The sequence below is a fragment of the Bufo bufo genome, chromosome 3 (genome assembly GCF_905171765.1).
Source record: "Bufo bufo chromosome 3, aBufBuf1.1, whole genome shotgun sequence".
Classification (NCBI taxonomy): Eukaryota; Metazoa; Chordata; class Amphibia; order Anura; family Bufonidae; genus Bufo; species Bufo bufo.
Window position 1 is genome coordinate 136569260 of NC_053391.1, and position 25145 is coordinate 136594404.

A 25145-nucleotide genomic window follows, 5' to 3' on the forward strand; every position below is an offset into this window, starting at 1 on the left:
ACCTCCCTGGACGCACTTACATAATCCAGCATGACATTGTCACTGAGCCTCAGGCAAAAGTCAGATTAAAACCATACCGGGTACTCGAGGCTCGGCAACAAGCCATATTGGAGGAGGTGTAGATAATGTTACAGCTAGATGTCATTGAGGAGTCAAATAGTGAGTGGGCCAGTCCTATAGTATTGATACCCAAGCTGGACGGGACGTTGCGGTTTTGTAATGACTTTCGAAAACTTAACAAGGTTTCCAAATTCGATGCGAATCCCATGCCCCGGGTGTATGAGCTCGAGAGGAGTTGAGAGACACAAGACCGTGTAACTTCGTGATCTTTCTCTAAGGTCTCCATTAGGGTGGCAATAGAGTGTAGGTCGCACCGAACCGGGGAGATTTCAGAGCGGCATGTTGCGGTGACTTCTGTAACCAGAGCCTGGAAGTCGCCTTTAGTAGGCAGCTGGGAGAGCATAGAAGCCCAGTCCATGGGGGGGACCAGTATAGTTGCCGTGGTCAGAGTATGGGGAGTGTGCAGTGGTGGGGGCGGCGTACCGCTGCATGGAGGGGGTAGCCCCTATGTCATCCTCAAGTTTCAGTGAGGAGATGGGGGCAGAGGACACTGCCACAACATTGGGCACATCTGGGGGTCCCCTTCTGCATGGAGAGAGAGCCAAGGGGGAGGTTGGCTGAGGGGGGTCAGAGAAATGCCACTGGGCACTAACCTGAGAGGGGGGCTCCCCCGCTGTCTGTAGTTTGGCACATGCAGGCGCCATCTTGGGATCAAGGGCTTCCTGCTGGGTCCACATCCAGGGCGGCGGTGGAGAGGCTGGAGGCTGGCAGGTCTCTGTGGCCACGTTAGCCGATGCTGTAGTAGTGGGCCAAATCCTGATCCTTGTGAAGTACTATTAGCTCTTTTAGATATATGGAGACTTGCAAGTGTAAGCAACAAGCACCGATGAAAGAAGACTTGCGTACAGTCTGCTTAGTTTCCAAGAAATTATGTGTCTCTGTTAACCTGACTCAGACCTTTTACTGGGCCAACCCTGCCCTCCATGGCACATGGCCGCCCAAAATTATTACAGATAGGCAGGTACAATCCACCTCATGCCTTGACCAATAGAAATACATTTCAGAACTGGAAGGGACATATTTGGACACTTCCTGAGAGTGCCGGTGGGTGGAGCTCAAACATGCTCATTTGGTCTGCTGATCACAATCCACCACCACACCCAGGACATGTCCAAATTCTTCCAAATGAATCAGCCTTTACTTAAACAGATATTGCCCTCTAATCAGACAACATCCATTTAATCCAGTACAAATCTCCTACTGACCCAAAGTGAATCTCTGTTAGACATGGTTCCGAAAGGGGGGATCAGTCCCTGAGGAAGGTATTTTAAAACAGGGTCGATCAAGAAAGGTGATATAGCATTCACATGGACACCAGTCCCACCAACCAATGTTTAGCAGCATGTTGGGGCCCCCATGGTTCAGTGAGACCGGCATCAGTGTGCTATACCACACTGTTGCTGATGAGGACCCGCTGGTAGCTTTCACTAAGAACATTGTACTCAGAGCCAGCAGCCATTAGTTTACCCCTCAAACCAACGGTGGCGGCTTTCACATGGGGGAATAGAATTTCCCTGGTACCGTCTTGACCCGATCACGCTCTCTTATAACCGTAATCCAGTCAGACTTTACATAGGGAGGCATATACAAAATAAACCTACATAACATTCCTAAGCTAAAGAGAAAGTCCACTATAGTCATCCTATGCTAATAAAAATTTCCACAACAATGCTGGGGGCTCCTGCAGCAGGAGTGCCTGGTGTCTCACGGTCCCGTCCTTCCCTGCAGCTCTGAGGGAGCGCTTCTGCAGGGGCAACCAGGTCGGGCGGGAAAGATGACGGCGAGTTCTGTCCTGAGCGCAGGACGAAGTCACGAAGCGTGCCTCGGTGCGGGGGTCTGGAGGAGGTATGACCCCTTGTGGGGGCTTCTTGGGCAGCTTCTTGCCCATGTGAGGGTCTGTGCTGAGGACTCAAGGCCCCTAATGTTGCGGCTTGGTGGCGAAGCTCGGTGCTCACGCGTCCTGCTCCATGCGCTGCTAGCGCGTTGCCTATTGTTAGGGAGCATATGGAGGCAGCTCAGCGAGCCCAGAGTCGGGTCTAGAACATTAAATCGGGTGATCAGGTTTTGGTTCTGGTGCCGACCATGGACAGTAAGTTCCTGGTTTGGTGGCAGGGGCCCTACGATGTACTTGAGAAAAGTGGAGATGTAAACTACAAGGTACACCAGCCAGGGCGGCAAAAGCCGGAGCAGGTTTACCATGTGAATTTACTCAAACCGTGGAAAGATAGGGAAACCTATACAGAAGACAGCCCGCAGCCGGGTTTTCTAGGAGAAGAGGTACCGGCTTCTCTGTCTGATGCAAGAGAGGTGGCTGCCACAGTAAAAATTGCTGACAGCCTCTCCTCTAAACAGACTCAGGAGGCCAGGGAGTTCGTTAGTAGGAACACGGATGTGTTCTCGGACCTCCCTGGACGCACTTCCATAATCCAGCATGACATTGTCACTGAACCTCAGGCAAAAGTCAGATTAAAACCATACCGGGTACTCGAGGCTCGGCAACAAGCCATATTGGAGGAGGTGTAGATAATGTTACAGCTAGATGTCATTGAGGAGTCAAATAGTGAGTGGGCCAGTCCTATAGTATTGATACCCAAGCTGGACGGGACGTTGCGGTTTTGTAATGACTTTCGAAAACTTAACGAGGTTTCCAAATTCGATGCGAATCCCATGCCCCGGGTGTATGAGCTCGAGAGGTTAGGACGGTATTTTTCTGTTTTGGACCTCATGAAAGGGTACTGGCAGGTGCCCTTAACGGAGGCCGACACTTTTAAGCGACTAATGGACCTTGTGCTTCGTCCACATCGTCGGTACGCTTTGGCTTACCTGGATGATATTGTCATCCACAGTACCGACTGGGAAAGTCACCTACCCAAAGTGCAGGCTGTAGTGGACTCCCTTCGGAAAGCTGGCCTAACCGCTAACCCCAAAAAATGTGCGATAGGGTTAGAAAAGACTAAGTACCTGGGGTATGTCATTGGGCATGAAGTCATCAAACCCCAAGTGAACAAAATAGAGGTGATACGGAATTGGCCCCAACCTGTCACCACTAGGCAAATAAAGGCTAGGCTATTACATGACGTTTGTTCCCCACTTTGCTACTCTAGCCGCACCCTGGACAGGGCTCTTTAAGGGATGAAAATCAGTGATGGTTCGCTGGGATGATCGGGCGGAAGAGGCTTTTGCCGCTTTGAAGTCGGCCCTGTGTGGGTCACCGGTTTTGGTGACGCCCGACTTCAAGAGGGAGTTCGTGGTACAAACGGATGCCTCCGAAGTAGGCCTCGGTGCTGTACCATCTCAGGAAGTCAACAGGGAGGAGCATCCTATTGTCTTCCTAAGCCGCAAGCTCACCCCAGCCGAAACCAGGTACAGTATAGTGGAGAGAGTGCCTGGCTATCAAGTGGGCACTTGAGTCTCTACTATTTGTTGGGGAGAAAGTTCCGCCTGGTGACCGACCACTCCCCTCTCAAGTGGATGAGCTAGTCCAGTGATAGGCAAACTGCGGCTCTCCAGCTGTTGCAAAACTACAACTCCCAGCATGCAAAGACTGTCTACAGCTTTCAGCCTACAGCACGGCATGGTGGGAGTTGTAGTTTTGCAACAGCTGGAGAGCCGCAGTTTGCCTATTACTGAGCTAGGCCAAAGCCAGGAATGCCCGGGTCACCAGATGGTTTTTGTCTCTGCAGAACTTTAAGTTGCAGGGAAACGCGGATGATCTGTCCCGGGTGCATTGTCTGGCGTGTGTTCACCCCCTCGGTTTTGTGCAATTGCCTCAAGCGTGAATAAACAGTGACGTTTTGAGTTAAGAACTTGTATTTTGCCTCTGTACTGCGCCCGCTTACACTATCTACCAGAGCGAAACCCCACAATATGTAGATACAGTACGACCTCAGTATATAGGTACAATACATCAGTATATATGTAGATACAATACAGCCTCAGTATATAGGTACAGTACATTAGTAGATATGTAGATACAGTACAGCCTCAGTATATAGGTACAGTACATCAGTATATATGTAGATACAGTATAGCCTCAGTATATACAGTACAGACCAAAAGTTTGGACACACCTCATTCAAAGAGTTTTCTTTATTTTCATGACTATGAAAATTGTAGATTCACACTGAAGGCCACAAAACTAGGAATTAACACATGTGGAATTATATACATAACAAACAAGTGTGAAACAACTGAAAATATGTCATATTCTAGGTTCTTCAAAGTAGCCACCTTTTGCATTGATTACTGCTTTGCACACTCTTGGCATTCTCTTGATGAGCTTCAAGAGGTAGTCCCCTGAAATGTTTTTCACTTCTCAGGTGTGCCCTGTCAGGTTTAATAAGTGGGATTTCTTGCCTTATAAATGGGGTTGGGACCATCAGTGGCATTGAGGAGAAGTCAGGTGGATATACAACTGATAGTCCTACTGAATAGACTGTTAGAATTTGTATTATGGCAAGAAAAAAGCAGCTAAGTAAAGAAAAACAAGTGGCCATCATTACTTTAAGAAATGAAGGTCAGTCAGTCAGCCGAAAAATTGGGAAAACTTAGAAAGTAAGGGCTATTTGACCATGAAGGAGAGTGATGGGGTGCTGCGCCAGATGACCTGGCCTCCACAGTCACCGGACCTGAACCCAATCGAGATGGTTTGGGGTGAGCTGGACCGCAGAGTGAAGGCAAAAGGGCCAACAAGTGCTAAGCATCTCTGGGAACTCCTTCAAGACTGTTGGAAGACCATTTCAGGGGACTACCTCTTGAAGCTCATCAAGAGAATGCCAAGAGTGTGCAAAGCAGTAATCAAAGCAAAAGTTGGCTACTTTGAAGAACCTAGAATATGACATATTTTCAGTTGTTTCACACTTGTTTGTTATGTATATAATTCCACATGTGTTAATTCATAGTTTTGATGCCTTCATAGTCATGAAAATAAAGAAAACTCTTTGAATGAGAAGGTGTGTCCAAACTTTTGGTCTGTACAGTATACAGTCAGGTCCATAAATATTGGGACATCGACACAATTCTAACATTTTTGGCTCTATACACCACCACAATGGATTTGAAATGAAACGAACAAGATGTGCTTTAACTGCAGACTGTCAGCTTTAATTTGAGGATATTTACATCCAAATCAGGTGAACGGTGTAGGAATTACAACAGTTTGCATATGTGCCTCCCACTTGTTAAGGGACCAAAAGTAATGGGACAGAATAATAATCATAAATCAAACTTTCACTTTTTAATACTTGGTCGCAAATCCTTTGCAGTCAATTACAGCCTGAAGTCTGGAACGCATAGACATCACCAGAAGCTGGGTTTCATCCCTGGTGATGCTCTGCCAGGCCTCTACTGCAACTGTCTTCAGTTCCTGCTTGTTGTTGGGGCATTTTCCCTTCAGTTTTGTCTTCAGCAAGTGAAATGCATGCTCAATCGGCTTCAGGTCAGGTGATTGACTTGGCCATTGCATAACATTCCACTTCTATCCCTTAAAAAACTCTTTGGTTGCTTTTGCAGTATGCTTTGGGTCATTGTCCATCTGCACTGTGAAGCGCCGTCCAATGAGTTCTGAAGCATTTAGCTGAATATGAGCAGATAATATTGCCCGAAACACTTCAGAAGTCATCCTGCTGCTTTTGTCAGCAGTCACATCATCAATAAATACAAAAGAACCAGTTCCATTGGCAGCCATACATACCCACGCCATGACACTACCACCCCCATGCTTCACTGATGAGGTGGTATGCTTAGGATCATGAGCAGTTCCTTTCCTTCTCCATATGCTTCTCTTCCCATCACTCTGGTACAAGTTGATCTTCGTCTCATCTGTCCATAGGATGTTGTTCCAGAACTGTGAAGGCTTTTTTAGATGTCGTTTGGCAAACTCTAACCTGGCCTTCCTGTTTTTGAGGCTCACCAATGGTTTACATCTTGTGGTGAACCCTCTGTATTCACTTTGGTGAAGTCTTCTCTTGATTGCTGACTTTGACACACATACACCTACCTCCTGGAGAGTGTTCTTGATCTGGCCAACTGTTGTGAAGGGTGTTTTCTTCCCCAGGGATAGAATTCTTCGGTCATCCACCACAGTTGTTTTCCGTGGTCTTCTGGTGTTGCTGAGCTCACTGGTGCGTTCCTTCTTTTTAAGAATGTTCCAAACAGTTGTTTTGGCCACGCCTAATGTTTTTGCTATCTCTCTGATGGGTTTGTTTTGTTTTTTCAGCCTAATGATGGCTTGCTTCACTAATAGTCACAGCTCTTTGGATCTCATCTTGAAAGTTGACAGCAACAGATTCCAAATGCAAATAGCACACTTGAAATTAACTCTGGACCTTTTATCTGCTCATTGTAATTGGGATAATGAGGGAATAACACACACCTGGCCATGGAACAGCTGAGAAGCCAAATGTCCCATTACTTTTGGTCTCTTAACAAGTGGGAAGCATATATGCAAACTGTTGTAATTCCTACACCGTTCACCTGATTTGGATGTAAATACCCTCAAATTAAAGCTGACAGTCTGCAGTTAAAGCACATCTTGTTCGTTTCATTTCAAATGCATTGTGGTGGTGTATAGAGCCAAAAATGTTAGAATGGTGTTGATGTCCCAATATTTATGGACCTGACTGTATATATATATATATATATATATATATACACACACACTGAACAAAAATATAAACGCAACACTTTCGGTTTTGCTCCCATTTTGCGTGAGCTGAACTCAAAGATCTGAAACATTTTCTACATACAAAAAATAGTGGTAGGTTGTGGTGGCTCACTAGCAAGTAGTTAAGGTATGGTGCTGCAAGCTCATATAGAGGGAATCACCCCACCCTCTCTTAAAGGCAAATGTAGTAATAGAGTAATGAGCGAGCACTCATACACTTGGCAACCAAATTGACATGTGCAGAAAATATTTATTATATCCCCATAAAATACAAGTAATAAAATTTATAAGAACAATGTAGCAATAATATACAACATTACAGTCACATATATTGTGGTAGATATGATCAACACTATATTCATATGACTCAATAGTGTCGATAAATTCAATAATATATATCACACCAAGAAACTTCAAGTATATGCTGTTATTTGGGAAGAGGGGGTATTATCTTCTAGCGCTCTATCCCAATTTGGGAAACTGAATGTCACTGAAAATGTTGTAGGTGTATTCACTGGGAGCGCAATATGTTCATAAAGTGTCCACAGGAATCCTGATAATGTGAAAAGTCTCTTATAGCTGATCCTTTTAAGCTCGATATGAGCTTTGGATTGGAGAAAACTTTAAATCGATGTTTGGCTTACCGTCTAGCGTCTGCTGTCTCCCTATTGCTTCAATGGAGCTTTAAATATTTGCCGGCTTATTCAGTCGCTCCATACAGCAAGCTGGTTTAAATTTCGCAGGAGTTCCAAAGATCGCAGGAGTTACCACTCTGTTCCGCAATTTCCTTTGGTGCAGCTTTCGACGATAAGAATAGTTAATCCTTTACTGTAGAGATTTTCTTCTGTATGGCCATACAGTATTATCGGAGGCTTTTCAATGCAGGTACATCACTTGTTTCACCATACGCGTTACGGGTAGATTCACTCTCCCTTCCTCAGTGGTCTACATACACAAAAGACCCATTACTTTTCTACATACACAAAAGACCCATTACTCTCAAATATTGTTCACAAATTTGTCTAAATCTGTGTTAGTGAGCACTTCTCCTTTGCCGAGATAATCCATCCCACCTCACAGGTGTGGTATATCAAGGTGCTGATTAGACAGCATGAATATTGCACAGGTGTGCCTTAGAGTGCCCACAATAAAAGACCACTCTGAAATGTGCACAGTTTTGCCTTACTGGGGAAGGGGGGTCAGTATCTGGCGCCGCCACCATTTGCCTCACGCAGTGCAACACATCTCCTTTGCATAGAGTTGATCAGGTTGTTGATTGTGGCCTGTGGAATGTTGGTCCACTCCTCTTCAATAGCTGTGCGAAGTTGCAAAATATTGGCAGGAACTGGAACACGCTGTCGTATACGCCGATCCAGAGCATCCCAAACATGTTCAATGGGTGACATGTGAGTATGCTGGCCATGCAAGAACTGGGATGTTTTCAACTTCCAGGAATTGTGTACAGATCCTTGCAATATGGGGCCGTGCATTATCATGCTGCAATATGAGGTGATGGTCGTGGATGAATGGCACAACTATGGGCCTCAGGATCTCGTCACAGTATCTCTGCGCATTTAAAATGCCATCAATAAAATGTATATGCCTGCCCATACCATAACCCCACCGCCACCATGGGACACTCGATCCACAACGTTGACGTCAGCAAACCGCTCACCCACACGACTCCTCACACGCTGTCTGCCATCTGCCCATAACAGTGAAAACAGGGACTCATCCGTGAACAGAATGCCTCTCCAACAGAACAGCAGTCAGGTCCAGACCCTGATGAGGACAACGAGCATGCAGATGAGCTTCCCTGAGATGGTTTCTGACAGTTTGTGCAGAAATTCTTTGGTTATGCAAACCGATTGTTGCTGCAGCAGTCCGGGTGGCTGGTCTCAGATGATCATAGAGGTGAACATGCTGGATGTGGAGGTCCTGGGCTGGTGTGGTTACACATGGTCTGAGGTTGTGAGGCCAGTTGGATGTACTGCCAAATTCTCTGAAACGCCTTTGGAGACGGCTTATGGTAGAGAAATGAACATTCATTGCACGGGCAACAGCTCTGGTAGACATTCCTGCAGTCAGCATGCCAATTGCACGCTTCCTCAAACGTTGCAACATCTGTGGCATTGTGCTGTGTTATCAAACTGCACATTTCAAAGTGGCCTTTTATTGTGGGCAGTCTAAGGCACACCTGTGCAATATTCATGCTGTCTAATCAGCACCTTGATATGCCACACCTGTGAGGTGGGATGGATTATCTTGGCAAAGGAGAAGTGCTCATTAACACAGATTTAGACAGATCTGTGACCAATCTGTGACCAATATTTGATAGTAATGGGTCTTGGGTATGTAGAAAATGTTTCAGATCTTTGAGTTCAGCTCATGGAAAATGGGAGCAAAACTGAAAGTGTTGCGTTTATATTTTTGTTCAGTGTATATATATAGATATAGATATATATATATATATATATATATATAGAGAGAGAGAGAGAGAACTTTAGTATATTTACAATACATCGGTGTATAGGTACAGAGTATCAGTATATATGTAGATACAATACAGCCTCAGTATATAGGTACAGTACATCAGTATTAGAGATGAGCAAGTTTAATATTTTGAAATTCGTTCACGCTTCGTTTGGTGGTAAAAGCTGAATTGCGTTATGGATTCCGTTACCATGGACCATAACGCAATTCTATGACGGAATGCATAACGGAATGCCTTTAGAGGCATTCTGTCATAATAGAAGTCTATGGGCTACAAAACGGATCAGTCCTATTTCCGTTATGCAGGGGAGTCCTCTCCTGCATAACGGAGGGACGGATCCGTTATGCATGCCATAGACTTCTATCATGACGGAATGAATAACGGAATGGCGCTAAAGGCATTCCGTCATAGAATTGCGTTATGGTCCGTGGTAACAGAATCCAGAACACAATTCTGCTTTTACCAACAAACGAAGCGTGAACGAATTTCATAACATGGTACAGTACATCAGTATATATATAGATACAATACAGCCGCAGTATATAGGTACAGTACATAAGTATATATGTAGATACAGTACAGCCTCAGTATATAGGTACAGTACATCAGTATATATGTAGATACAATACAGCCCCAGTATATAGGTACAGTACATCAGTGTATATGTAGATACAGTACAGCCTCAGTATATAGGTACAGTACATCAGTATATATGTGGATACAATACAGCCTCAGTATATAGGTACAGTACATCAGTATATATATAGATACAATACAGCCGCAGTATATAGGTACAGTACATAAGTATATATGTAGATACAGTACAGCCTCAGTATATAGGTACAGTACATCAGTATATATGTAGATACAATACAGCCCCAGTATATAGGTACAGTATATCAGTGTATATGTAGATACAATACAACCTCAGTATATAGGTACAGTACATCAGTATATAGGTACAGTACATCAGTATATATGTAGTGTTGAGCGAGTATGCTTGGCCGAATACCAGTTCGGCTCGAGCATCGCTATGCTAGGCTCATGGCGGTACTCGGCCGAGTACCGCATGTGCTCGAGCGCAATGCTCGAGTCTCCTCACCGCACGCTTCGTGGCTGCTAGGCAGCCAATAAATGTGCAGGTAAGTACTGCCCTCACTGTAATGCCAGTAGTCATGTTGGCTACTGGCATTACAGTGATTGGCTGGACGGAAAGCGTCATCAGGTGCTATATAGCACCCGATGACGCGTGTTCGGCTCATTCTAAGTCAGGGAGAGCTGAGCATAGGAAGGGACAGAGAGTGTAGGTAGGGAGTGTAATTGAATTGAATTTTTCTACAAAAATGTTTCATAGACCCAAAAGTCCTTGTAAGGACTATTGTGTGTGACAGCAGCAATATACTGAATGTTTGTAGCGCAACCTGCGGTAAATTGCTCAGTGTTAGGGAGAGCTGTGCATAGGAATGGACAGACAGTGTAGGGAGTGTAATAGAAAGATTTTTTATACAAAAACCTTTTCAGAGACCCAAAAGTCCTTTTAAGGACTATTGTGTGTGACAGGAGCAATATATATTTTTAGCGCATCCTGCGCAAAATACCGTGTGATAGGCTACTGCGGACAGTTCAATTATCCGCGCCACATATAGTGTTTAAAGTGTGCGCATCCCTAAAATATCAGTGACATCCAGTGCAGTATTTCCGTAGACGGTGTCCGCTGCGGACAGTTAAATTATCCGCACCACATCTCCTGTTTAAAGTGTGCGCATCCCTAAAATTTCAGTGACATCCAGTGCACTTTTTACGTAGACGGTGTCCGCTGCGGACAGTTAAATTATCTATGCCACATCTCCTGTTTAAAGTGTGCGCATCACTAAAATATTAGTGACATCCAGTGCACTTTTTCCATAGACGGTGTCCGCTGCGAACACTAAAATTATCTGTGCCACATCTACTGTTTAAAGTGTGCACATCCCTAAAATATCAGTGACATCCAGTAGACTTTTTCCGTAGACTGTGTCCCCTGCGGAAAGTTAAATTATCCGCGCCACATCTCCTGTTTAAAGTGTGTGCATCCCTAAAATATCAGTGACATCCAGTACACTTTTTCAGTAGACACCGCGAACTGTGACATTACCTGTGGTACCTGTCCTGTATAACGTTTCCTTATCACAAATACCTTTGTAAATTTATTTGCACATACACTTCCAAATCTTACGCTACTGTACGGGAAAGTGGCCGGGATTCTGATGGTGCACGCAGAGGCCGTGGCCCTGGGAGCGGAGAAACAGTGCCTGCTGCCAGAGCACAAGAAAAACAATCATCCAAGATACCTAGCTTCATGTCCCAGTTTGCAGGGCGGGCGCAGAACACCACTCTTGAAGTCAGACCAATGCGACCTGGTGGTCGGTTGGATTGCAGCAGATAATGCTTCCAGTCGGTTAAGCACCACCCTGTATTCCACCAAGTCCAGTCTCAGTAGCCAGGAGTCTGGTCAACACACCCTGATCTTCCTTCCTCCCACCATTTACAGTCTGGCCAAACAAGTGATCCCACACTTCGATATTCCGAGGACCTCTTTTCATCACCATTACTTGATTTGGCCCTCTCGCCAAGCACGCTTGAAGAGGGACATGAGATATTGTGCTCTGATTCCCAACCTCTTGAACATCCACAGTCACAAGAACATGACGGTGCGGAACGGCAATTAGTGTTTAATGAGGTGGATGATGATGAGACACAGTTGCCAATGAGTCAACCGCAATTACTGTCTCCAGAGGTTGATGAAGAGGATGACCCAACCTGGGAAGGTGGAAAGCCGAACGAGGACAGCATAATAAAGGGGGAGGGATCTGCAGCACCGGAACAGGCTGGAAGAGGCAGTGGGGTGGCAAAAGAGAGAAGGAGGGCCACACTAGGGTTGAGCGATATCAAAAATATTCAGACGATAATGATATTAAGAAATTTATCGCGATAACGATATATATCACGATAAATACCCGTTTAAAAGAGAAAAACACAAGGAGACATTATACTGTATGGGGGGCCACAAGGAGACGTTATACTGTATGGGGGGCCACAAGGAGACGTTATACTGTATGGGGTCAGCCATAAGGAGACGTTATACTGTATGGGGTCAGCCACAAGGAGACGTTATACTGTATGGGGGCCACAAGGAGACGTTATACTGTATGGGGGCCACAAGGAGACGTTATACTGTGTGGGGGCCACAAGGAGACGTTATACTGTGTGGGGGCTACAAGGAGACGTTATACTGTGTGGGGGCCACAAGGAGATGTTATACTGTATGGGGGCCACAAGGAGACATTATACTGTATGGGGGCCACAAGGAGACGTTAAACTGTATGGGGGCCACAAGGAGACGTTACACTGTAGGGGGCAGCCACAAGGAGACGTTACACTGTATGGGGGCCACAAGGAGACGTTACACTGTAGGGGGCGGGGGCCACAAGGAGATGTTAGAATAAAGTCTTGTGGCCACAGGCCACCATACATACAATAATACTTTACAATACACTTTTTCCTGCGGCTGCCTCGCTTGTATGCTCTGATTCTGACATCAGATGTCGGTGGGCGGAGATTTGAATATGGGAGCAAGGAGGAGGGAGAGTCGGGGGTGGCCGCTGCGGGAAGTAATACGTTTGTAATTTTGTCTGAGCACACGAGCGAGGCAGCCAAAAGACGACAAAAGAATAGTAGTTTGCAACCTGTGCCATACAAAAATGAGCTGGGGTGTGAACACTAGCAACCTCACCACCACCAGCATGATCCGCCACATGGCATCCAAGCACCGTAATAAGTGGGACGAAAGCCTGGGTCCACAATCTGTGTCTGCGGGTCACACCACTGCCTTCTCTTCCCCTGTGTTACGTGCTGGCCAATCCCCTGTCGAAGGTGCAGGCACGGATGCATCCCGCCATGCACCTGGACCTTCACAAGCACCATCAACGACCACATCCACTTTCATGTCCCAGCGCAGCGTACAAATGTCCGTACCCCAGGCATTTGAAAGCAAGCGCAAATACCCAGCCACCCACTCAGAGGCCATAGAACTAAATGCGCAACTTACCAAATTACTGGCCCTGGAAATGTTGCCATTTAGGCTTGTGGACACTGAGGCCTTCCGCAGCCTGATGTCGGTGGCCATCCCTCATTACGCAGTCACCAGCTGCCACTATTTTTCACGGTGTGCCGTGCCTGCCTTACACCAACATGTGTCCCGTAACATCACACGTGCCCTGACCAATGCAGTTACTAGGAAGGTCCACTTAACCACGGACAAGTGCATTTTGCCAGGGACGTAACATTTCCCTGACAGCACACTGGGTGAACGTTGTGGAGGCCGGGAGCGAATCGTACGCTGGGATGGCACAGGTGCTACTGACGCTAAGGATTGCGGGCCCTACATCGATCGGGGTTTCCGCCAGCACCTACGTTAATGGCTCCAACCCCCACTTCTCCTTTTCCACTTCCACCTCCGAATTATCCGCGTGCAGCACTAGTCAGTCATCAGTTGGTAGCTGGAAGCAGTGTAGCACTGCAGTGGGGAAGCGGCAACAGGCTGTGCTGAAGCTTATATGCTTAGGGGACAAACAGACCGCCACAGAGCTTTGGCATGGGATATGAGACCAGACTGAGCTCTGGCTCTCGCCACTCAACCTAGAACCAGGCATGGTTATGTCTGATAATGGCCGTAACTTGGTGGCGGCTTTGGAGCTGTGAAGGTGAAGGTGCGCCGCGTGTGTGCACATTTCCGCAAGTCACGGACAGCTTCAGCTAGTCTGTCAATGCTGCAGCAGCGCTTGAAATTGCCAGCTCACCGGCTGTTTTGCGACATGAGCACGCACTGGAACTCCATGTTCCACATGTTGGCCAGGCTTTGTGAGCAGCAGAGGGCAGTAGTGGAATAAAGCTGCAACATGGTCGTCGCCTTTCCAGTCAGCTTCCGCTCTTCACAAGCGAGGAGTGGGCATGGATGTCTTATCTCTGTGAGGTTTTAAGAAACTTTGAGGAATCAACACAGATGGTGAGCAGCGATAACGCTATTATCAGCGTCACCATCCCACTTCTGTGTCTACTCAAACACTCGCTGCTCACAATTAAGGACGACGCTTTGCATGTGGAAGAGGTGGAAATGTAGAAAGACATTACACAGGGTGATAGCCAGCACGAATTGGATGATGAAGAGGAGACGGTTGCCTTCGCTACAGTGGGTAGTACCCATGGAAGTTCAATTCCATCTGTTCTGCGTGGGTGGGCAGAAGAGGATGAGGAGATTGAGAGTGATCCTCTTCATGACGACAGCGAAGTCTTGCCTGTTAGGCTGCCTTTCCCACGACCCGCGCGTTATACGCATTTTAGACAGCACAGATTACTGGTTGTTCACCCTTCTCGACCCCTGCTACAAAGAGAACTTCTCATCTCTCATTCCTCTGGTGGAGAGGACGAGCAAAATGGTGCAATACCAGAACATCCTTGTTGAAAAATTGCTGACAACGCTGGCGGCAGAGTCCGTACTTCCTTGGCCAACCGAGGAAGGGAGACAAGGGGAACACACAGCAGTTCCAACAGAGGCAGGACAACACTCTTCAAGGCCTGGGACAGTTTCATGACAGCCTGCCAGAACCCTCACCCTGATGCACAGCCTAGTGTCACAAGGAGGGAACAATTTTGGAAGATGGTGAAGGAGTACATAGCAGACCGTGTCAGCGTCCTCAATGATCCCTCAGTGACTTACAACTACTGGGTGTCCAAGATGGACTCGTGGCACGAACTGGCGCTCTACACCTTGGAGGTGCTGGCCTGCCCTGCCGCCAGCGTTTTGTCTGAGCGGGTATTTAGTGCTGCTGGGGGCATAATAACTCATAAGCGCATCTGCCTGTCAACTGAAAATGGTGACAGGTTGACTCTTATAAAAATGAACAAGGCCTGGATTGACCATGACTTCTGGACTCCACCAGAGGAAAGCTGATGAACATAAAGGCACTTTAAATGTGTTCTTTAAAATGTACTGAATACACTGTATTCCCATGCACCCCTTCCACCACAAACAAGGGTATATGGTTGAATCTTCATTTTCTCATCCTCCTCTTCCATCATATCAAAATGCTTATTCGTCACATATAATGTTTTACAGGGGCAGCTCACATGCAGGCCCTTGCATATAATGTTTTACAGGGGCAGCTCACATGCAGGCCCACACCTCAAATCTTTTACAGGGTCAGCTCACCTGAAGGCCCTCGCATTTATTTTTTAGAGGGTCAGCTCACCTGCATACCCTTACATATAATGTTTTACAGGGTCAGCTCACCTGAAAGCCCTCATATATAATGTTTTAGAGGGTCAGCTCACCTGAAGGCCCTCGTATATAATGTTTTAGAGGGTCAGCTCACCAGCAGGCCTGCACCTACAATCTTTTACACGGTCAGCTCACCAGCAGGCCCGCACCTAAAATGTTTTACAGGGTCAGCTCACCTGTAGGCCCTCACCTAATTATACCCAATAGGTAATTTGCGCACATGCTGCCTTGCTTGGATATGGTAGCCGTAGCTGTTGCTCAGGCTCCCTCTCCGGAATTGAACCATAATGTTACCCATGGTCACCATGGATTGGGCTGAAAATAACATTGAAAGTTGATAGGGCAGACATCTAAATGGATCATCGCCCGTCACGGGGACGTGCGATCGTCCCCAAGTTATCTAGAGTCACCAAAGCGGCAGCAGGCCCTTGCCCATAATGTTTTAGATGGTCAGATCAGCAGGCCCTTGCTCTAAATGTTTTTGAGGGTCACCAGCAGGCCATCAATCATAATTTTTCAAGGCTGTGTATGATGCCCTCCTTTATGTGTAACAAAGGGTGTATTGGAGTGCCAGTTCCTTGTAATTTTTGGCAGCCCTTTCACTTAGTGCATAGGCTTTATGAGTGTAGGAGTCCAACTACCTTAACAATTGTACCACAATGTGAATGAGGCCCTCCTTTATGTGATATACAGATTGTATCGGAGTGCCTCTTCCTTGTAATTTTTGGCAGCCCTTTCACTTAGTGCATAGGCTTTATGAGTGTAGGAGTCCAACTACCTTAACAATTGTACCACAATGTGAATGAGGCCCTCCTTTATGTGATATACAGATTGTATCGGAGTGCCTCTTCCTTGTAATTTTTGGCAGCACTTGCACTTTATATACAAGTAAATATACAAGAAAGAATGTTTCCTATCAATTTTTCCTCTAAAATCGATTTTATCTTCGGTTTTGTGCGTAATATTGTCTGTAAAAGTGGCGTACTACTCGGACAACATCGTTCCCAGCAGCGACCAGTCCAAGATGCATCCAGACATCCTCTCCATGCTGTTCCTGAACCATTTCAGTAGTGTTCTCATCAATTTCTGACCTTTTACTATGAACCAGACACCCTCCCTTCTTCAGAGCAGGGGGCGCCTGGTTTAATGCTCGGGTTCTTCCATTGACTTCCATTGTGCTCGGGCGCCCAAACATTCCAATGTGTTCGGCCTGATACAGTACAGCCTTCAGGGGTCAGTATATAGGTACAGTACAACAGTATTTAGGTACAGTAATCAGTATATAGGTGCAGGCATCAATATATATGTAGATACAGTACTGCCCCAGTATATAGGTACAGTACATCTGTGTATATGTAGATACAGTACAGCCTCAGTATATAGGTACAGTACATCTGTGTATATGTAGATACAGTACAGCCTCAGTATATAAGTACAGTACTTCAGTACAGACCAAAAGTTTGGACACACCTTCTCATTCAAAGAGTTTTCTTTATTTTGTAAAATTGTAGATTCACACTGAAGGCATCAAAACTATGAATTAACACATGTGGAATTATATACATAACAAACAAGTGTGAAACAACTGAAAATATGTCATATTCGTACCAGGTCGTACCAGGCCAGGTACAGTGGGGGTGGGGGGGGGGGGGGGGGGGGTGGGTGGTTGGAAGGGGATGGTTTTGTTTTGTTATGGGTGACAGAGAATTGGCAATAATTTTGAGGCGTTCTTGGTTTTCTGATATTTGTTGGGCTATATATGCGTGCCTCGACATCCTGGATAATATTGTACAAATGTACCTGTTGTGTCCATTCTCTGTGATCAGATACCTTTTTATATTGTTATGCTGCAAGAAAATCAATAAAGATATTAATAATGAAAAAAAAAAGAAAATATGTCATATTCTAGGTTCTTCAAAGTAGCCACCTTTTGCTTTGATTACTGCTTTGCACACTCTTGGCATTCTCTTGATGAGCTTCAAGAGGTAGTCCCCTGAAATGGTTTTCACTTCACAGGTGTGCCCTGTCAGGTTTAATAAGTGGGATTTCTTGCCTTATAAATGGGGTTGGGACCATCAGTTGCGTTGAGGAGAAGTCAGGTGGATACACAGCTGATAGTCCTACTGAATAGACTGTTAGAATTTGTATTATGGCAAGAAAAAAGCAGCTAAGTAAAGAAAAACGAGTGGCCATCATTACTTTAAGAAATGAAGGTCAGTCAGTCAGCCGAAAAATTGGGAAAACTTTGAAAGTAAAGGCTATTTGACCATGAAGGAGAGTGATGGGGTGCTGCGCCAGATGACCTGGCCTCCACAGTCACCGGACCTGAACCCAATCGAGATGGTTTGGGGTGAGCTGGACCGCAGAGTGAAGGCAAAAGGGCCAACAAGTGCTAAGCATCTCTGGGAACTCCTTCAAGACTGTTGGAAGACCATTTCAGGGGACTACCTCTTGAAGCTCAAGAGAATGCCAAGAGTGTGCAAAGCAGTAATCAAAGCAAAAGGTGGCTACTTTGAAGAACCTAGAATATGACATATTTTCAGTTGTTTCACACTTGTTTGTTATGTATATAATTCCACATGTGTTAATTCATAGTTTTGATGCCTTCATAGTCATGAAAATAAAGAAAACTCTTTGAATGAGAAGGTGTGTCCAAACTTTTAGTCTGTACTGTATGTAGATACAGTACAGCCTCAGTATATAGGTACAGTACATCAGTGTATATGTAGATACTGTACAGCCCCAGTATATAGGTACAGTACATCAGTGTATATGTAAATACTGTACAGCCCCAGTATATAGGTACAGTACATCAGTGTATATGTAGATACAGTACAGCATCAGTATATAGGTGCAGACATCAGAATATAGGTACAGTACAGCCCCAGTATATAGGTACAGTACATCAGTGTATATGTAGATACAGTACAGCATCAGTATATAGGTGCAGACATCAGAATATAGGTACAGTACAGCCCCAGTATATAGGTACAGGGCATAAGTATATAGGTGCAGACATCAGTATATAGGTACAGGGCATAAGTATATAGGTACAGTACAGCCCCAGTATATAGGTACAGGGCATAAGTATATAGGTGCAGACATCAGTATATAGGTACAGGGCATAAGTATATAGGTACAGTACAGCCCCAGTATATAGGTGCAGACAGCAGTATATAGGTGCAGGCATCAGTATATAGATACAGTACAGCCTCAGTATATAGGTACAGGGCATCAGTATATAGGTGCAGACATCAGTATATAGGTGAAGGGCATCAGTATATAGGTGTATACATCAGTATATAGGTACAGTACATCAGTATATAGGTGCAGACATCAGTATATAGGTACAGTACATCAGTATATAGGTGCAGACATCAGTATAGAGGTGTATACATCAGTATATAGGTACAGTACATCAGTATATAGGTGCAGACATCAGTATATAGGTGCAGACATCAGTATATAGGTACAGTACATCAGTATATAGGTGCAGACATCAGTATATAGGTGCAGACATCAGTATATAGGTGCAGACATCAGTATATAGGTATAGTACATCAGTATATAGGTGCAGACATCAGTATATAGGTACAGTACATCAGCATATAGGTGCAGACATCAGTATATAGGTACAGTACATCAGTATATAGGTGCAGACATCAGTATATAGGTACAGTACATCAGTATATAGGTGCAGACATCAGTATATAGGTACAGTACATCAGTATATAGGTGCAGACATCAGTATATAGGTACAGTACATCAGTATACAGGTACAGTACATCAGTATATAGGTACAGTCTATGTAGATATACACAATGCAGCGGCGGCTAGGTTGTCAGGGCAGCTCCGGTGCTGTGTGCGGCCTGGGGCCCCATGCAGAGAGGAGGCTGGAGCAGCAGACAGGGAGCTGCCATCTGTCGGCCGGGCTGCAGAGGGAGTCTGGGAGCCAGCAGAACCGCATTCTCCAGTGAGGGGGGAGGGGATCGCCTGCAGCTGCTCCACCCTCACTTTGTGTCAGCAGGTAGGAGCACAGCAGCCCAGTCCCCGGGGAGGGAGGCTCAGTGTCCCGGGAAGCGTCCTCACCGCACTGCGCCCTGAGCCGGGAGAGAAGTTGTGCGCAGGGCGCCGGAGTCCACACACTGCTCGGCGGGGATTGGCTCAGGGAGATGTGAGAGGAGCCAGCAGGGGCCTGAGGAGGAGGGGGCACCGGCTCCACACGGCCTCATCTACCTGTGCGTGAGAGGGAGGAGGAGGAGGAGGGCACGGCGCCGGCCACTCACTGCCACTTGTGCGGGTCGCTGCTGCTGCTGGGATGATGCTGGGCACGGCTGAGCCGCCCTGGTGCCTTTAGAAGACAAGTCAATGAATGGAAGTGACTGTGCTGTGAGCAGCTACTGAGGATTACGTGACAGCCCAGGCCATGGATGGGGGGCCCCTGCCCTGGGGGTAGCGGCTGGCACTGCTGGCACGCAGGGTTCCTGGGACTGGCTATGGATGCCTGCTGCTGGCTGCAGTATGAGTAGAGCCCGGCTGCAGCTGGCACCCCACTGGCTGCTGCTTCTGGTAACTCTGCAGGCGAGGCTGGCACTGACTGAGCTGGAGCACAAGCAGAAAGCCCTGGTCAAGGTTTTCCCTCTGAGGATGGAGAGCCCAAACTTTACCGTGGTGGGGGAGTTCGCCAAGGTGGCCGATGCGGGCAACGCCGAGGGCTGGCTGTTCCAGGTGAGTGTGCCCCTGGCCTCATGTGACCGGGCCTGGCAGTGCCAGCGCCCACATGTTCTCACATGCATGTCTGCAGGAGCCTGGTGAGGGCACGGTTGCGGTGTTGTCAGAGGTGAGAACCTGGGTTGGCATAATAACTATGTAGTAACCAACAATAATAAGATGAAAGTAACCTCAACTACCGCTGCTAATCACCATGTGTGCCCACACGCTGCCCGCACCACCGCCCTGCGTCTACCTGCCTGATATCTTACTATTCATGGATGGTCCCCACCTGGGCAGTGGTGCAGGAAATCCTAAACTAAAAAAAAATATAATAATCCCTTGGTGCCCAATGATTCCAAATGCCCGTGAAGGTTGTGTGACACGCCAGGACGTCCATGGCCGCTCTGCTGGCACACTCACCACGTACTTGTCATGTGGTGATAAGGACTTGCAGTGCGCCGGTTAATAATGACCTTCATACGGCGGCAGATAACTGAGCAGTCCTGTGAGACGTCGTTTTTCTGCGTATGTCTCCTGGGCGAGACTGTTTCTCAGACCTCAATAATCTGATTTTGTTTCTTTCATTTTTTTATTTTTTTATTTGTTCACGTCTGCGCTTGTATTTTTATTGTTCTGCCCGATCCGTCATATGACGCCAACAGCGCCGGATGGATCCCACTGACGATAACGTGATCCGTTAGGTTTCTGACATTTTACGGCAGTGTTTTTTTTTGACAATCTGGGACGGAGCTGCCTCCGACGAACCTAGCCTAGTGTGTGTGTGTGTATCTGTTCTCGAGGCTCTGTTCACACTGGTGGTGTTTGCTTTCTGCACATTGGCATCAGGTTCAGGATGGACCCGTCGTGGACGGAAGCCGAGACTGGTGGGAACAGAGAGGTTGTCCCCTCCGTGGTAAGATGGCTAGGTAAAGAACCCTTACTCATATAGAGAAAAGGTCTACAATATACTTAGATTCTGTCCTCACCATTTGTAAGATTTTTGCTTGCTGTCAGTGAATGGAAATGTTCTATTTATTTCCAGAAATTAAAAACCCATGCAGAACTTGGTGTATTGTCACGCAGCATATTTTACTGTCACAGATTTTCAGGTGTACATGCCATTGATCTGGCCACGGATCTAATGGGTTAGTCTTCTTTTGTTGGTTGGCCATGGCAAGCATGGATGTGTCTTCTTTTTTTTTTTTTCTTTTTTTCTCCCTCATGTGGATTTTAAATCTGCACCTCATAAAACCAGTGGGAGGCGGATTGAGAGTGTTTTCTGTGTGAACATACCCTTAGGGTACTTTCACACTAGCGTTTTTCTTTTCCGGCATAGAGTTCCATCCTAGGGGCTCAATACCAGAAAATAACTGATCAGTTTTATCCCCATGCATTCTGAATGGAGAGAAATCCGTTCAGTTTGCATCAGGATGTCTTCAGTTCAGTCTTTTTGACTGATCAGGACGGCGATAATACCGCAGCATGCTACGGTTTTATCTCCAGCCAAAAAAACGGAACACTTGCCTGAATGCCGGATCCAGCATTTTTTCCATAGGAATGTATTAGTGCCGGATCCGGCATTCAAATTGCTGCATTGACTGATCCGGTATTGCAATGCATTTTTCTGACAGATCAGGATCCTGATAAGTCTGAAAAATGGCTGATCAGTCAGAAAAAAAAATGACATGCGTTTGCATACAGTTTGCCTGATCAGGCAACGGAATTGGCTGCCGGAATCAAACACAAGTGTGAAAGTAGAGTCTGAGAGGCCCCCCCGCTCTCATTGGTTTCTGTCTATCATCCGTCTATCCGCTGATTCACACGACTGTGGTCGACCTGACAAACATGTTCCGCGTGTTGGTCACATCTCCTGGGCCGACCGCGGCTTCCCTGAACTGACTGCATCCTATCAGATCGCGGGTCTATTGTACTGTACTCATTATCATCACACATGAACTGACTGGATCATAAAACACTATGATGCGGTCAGGTCAGAAGAGCCGCGGTCGGCCCAGACGGAGTTTCCCGGACCGATCACGGTCGTGGGAATCGGCCCTTCTTCTAGCCATCCTAGTCGCCAGCACAGAACTGCAATATGATGTGGATTTTCACAAGACCAGAAAGACTGAGCAGAGATGTTCAATGAGAAGAGACATTGAGTTGAAACACAAGAAGTTCAATTCTTTGACAGCAAACTGCGATATTGAACATCAGGCGTTTTATTCTCAGAGGCATTGGCTACCCGGGCCCAGTAAATTATCCTGTTCGCATACAGATTCATGGCAAATGCAAAAAAATGTAGATTACTCAATTGGTCAGATTTACGTCTCATGAGTCGCATGGCTCGGCGTATAAGGAATGTGTGTCGCTGATGACTTTTGTTAATTTTTATTAGAAAACTGTATGTAAAGTCTCCCACTAGTAACCCTCTAACTGAGCATGAAAACGCTGGGTAAGGCTACATGCACGTGGTTTGGTTCTGCATCCGAACCGCATTTTTTGCGGCTCGGGTTCGGACCCATTCACTTAAATAGGGCTGAAAAAGATGCGGACAGCACACATTCCGTAGCCCCGCAAAAAAAAATAGAACATGTCCTATTCTTGTCCGTTTTGCAGACAAGGATAGGCATTGTTACAATGGATCCGCAAAAAAAAACGGATGCTATATGGACGTCATTCAATATGCGGACCGCAAAACACATACGGTTGTGTGCATGTAGCCTAAGGCTACTTTCACACTAGCGTTTTTCCTGGATCCGGCAGGGTTCAGCAAAAACGCTTCCGTTATGGATAATACAACCATCTGCATCCGTTATGAATTGATCCGGTTGTATTATCTTTAACATTGCCAAGACGGATCTGTCATGAACTCCATTGAGAGTCAATGGGGGACGGATCGGTTTTCTATTGTGTCAGAGAAAACGGAACCGTCCCCATTGACTTGCATTGTGGGTCATGACGGATCCGTCTTGCTCCGCATCCCAGTACTGAAAGCAAACCGCAGCATGCTGCCGTTTGCTCTCCGGTATGAGAACGTAACGAAATGCATTTTGGAGCATTCCGTTGCGTTTTGTCCCCATTGACAATGGGGACAAAACGGAAGCGTTTTTTTTCCGGTATTGAGACCCTATGACGGATCTCAATACCGGAAAACTAAAACGCTAGTGTGAAAGTAGCCTAACTGTCCGATGCATAGGCTCTCAGCCTGCCTCTGGTCTCCCTGCCTCCTTAAATATGTAATAGAGATTGCTAAAAACATGCCCTGCTACTATACAGATTTATCTGCTGCCCAGCTATCCTCCCATTGTGTGTAGCTCTTTGGCACAGCACGATAGGATGCAGGTTACTACGCTGATAGTATATAGGCACGCTGCAGCTCTGCTCCTCTCTAGCTTCCCAGTGTGTCCCTTGTTAGCCCTGAGAACATAGGGAGATGGCTGCAGTGTTCAGGGCTGACAGCAGGTATACAGACAGGTACATAGCACACTTAGGGTCCATTCACGCGTCCGTAAGTGTTTTGCGGATGTGCAAATTGTGGATCCGCAAAACACTGACACCTGCAATGTGCGATCCGCAATTTGCGGACCACACATCACAGACACTGTAATAGAAAATGCCTCTTCTGGTCCTCAATTGCAGGAACGAATACGGACATGTGAATGGACCCTTACTGTCAGCGCTGAATGCTGGGCTGCTGCGTGCCTGTATACTGCCAGCATTGAGCGCTGTAGCGTCACACATCTCACGATCTTCAGAGATTTACTGGGAAAGTAGAAGGGAGTGCAGAGAAGTATGTGGCATCCTTTTTAGGAAGCTTGGGGTGAGGAGACCAGAGGCAGGCTGAGAAGCCTCTGCATCATACAGTTAAATCAGTGTCCTAAGTGTTCAGTAGATGCTAATAATGGATTCTCCTTTTAGTTAGAGGGTTGCTCAGGGGAGACTTTACATACACTTTAATTTTTATTAGAAAACTGTATTCCAAGAACTCTCCCCACACATTGAACAATGAAATGACGGTTACACTTTAAAGACAGAATGAGGAGAATTCCTGCCATTTTATTCCTGTCGGAACAATACTGTACGTTTACATGCGGTAAGTATAGCTTCCTGTGCCTCTCCAGCGCTCTGTAATAAGCAGCAGAGCCCCTGTAATCCTATCAGTCCTACAATCAGGCACAGAATAACTGATTATACAGATTAGTAAAATAAAATTGTCCGCCGCCTGCCAGCCTTATCATGCTGCACAAGTGCCTCTTTGTTCCAGTTTGATGGTTTTATATTTTCCTGTATAACATTGGGATCTGGGCGAACTCTTATCTTTTCTTAAATTCCATGTCCTGAGCAATTCCAGTCTCGGAAAATTCTATTTGCTGCCATCCTATAGCAGAAACATCACTTAAGACGTCTGCGTAATAGAAAACCTCTTTTTGTCGCGGCAGACGTGTATATTGCTGCCTTTAAGGCCTCGTGCACACGTGTGTTTTAGTGGATACATTGGCTTCAGTAGGTCTGTGGTCTTCATTTTGCGGACGTATTCTATCCCTTTGCAGAATGGACATACGGATGCAGAAAGCGCAGAGGATCCATGTGCTTTCCGCATCTATATCTCAGTTCCGCAAATAGATAGAACACGTCTTATACTTGGCTGCGAAATGCAGACCACGGACCCATTGAAGGCAATCTGTATTTGGAGGATCCACTATTTGCGGACTGCAAAACGGATACGGTCGTGTGCATGAGGCCTTATACCTCTTCAGATCTTGAGGCATGTAAGACGATGTTATCAGTGGGGGTCTGAGAGACAAGACTCACACTGATGGGAGGCATACGTAGGGGGA

The 25145-nt window shown here is 46.2% G+C and overlaps 1 protein-coding gene across 2 annotated transcripts in view; it reads left to right on the forward strand.

Annotated features, from left to right (window-relative positions):
• Positions 1 to 19633: 19633 nt before the first annotated feature.
• Positions 19634 to 25145, forward strand: part of RNF43 (ring finger protein 43) — a 61362-nt gene continuing 55850 nt past the window's right edge. For both annotated transcript variants that reach the window (XM_040423640.1, XM_040423641.1), the window contains exon 1: positions 19634 to 20322. In XM_040423640.1, the coding sequence (XP_040279574.1) occupies positions 20095 to 20322 (228 nt within the window). In that variant the 5' untranslated portion in view covers positions 19634 to 20094. The remainder of the gene's footprint in view (positions 20323 to 25145) is intronic.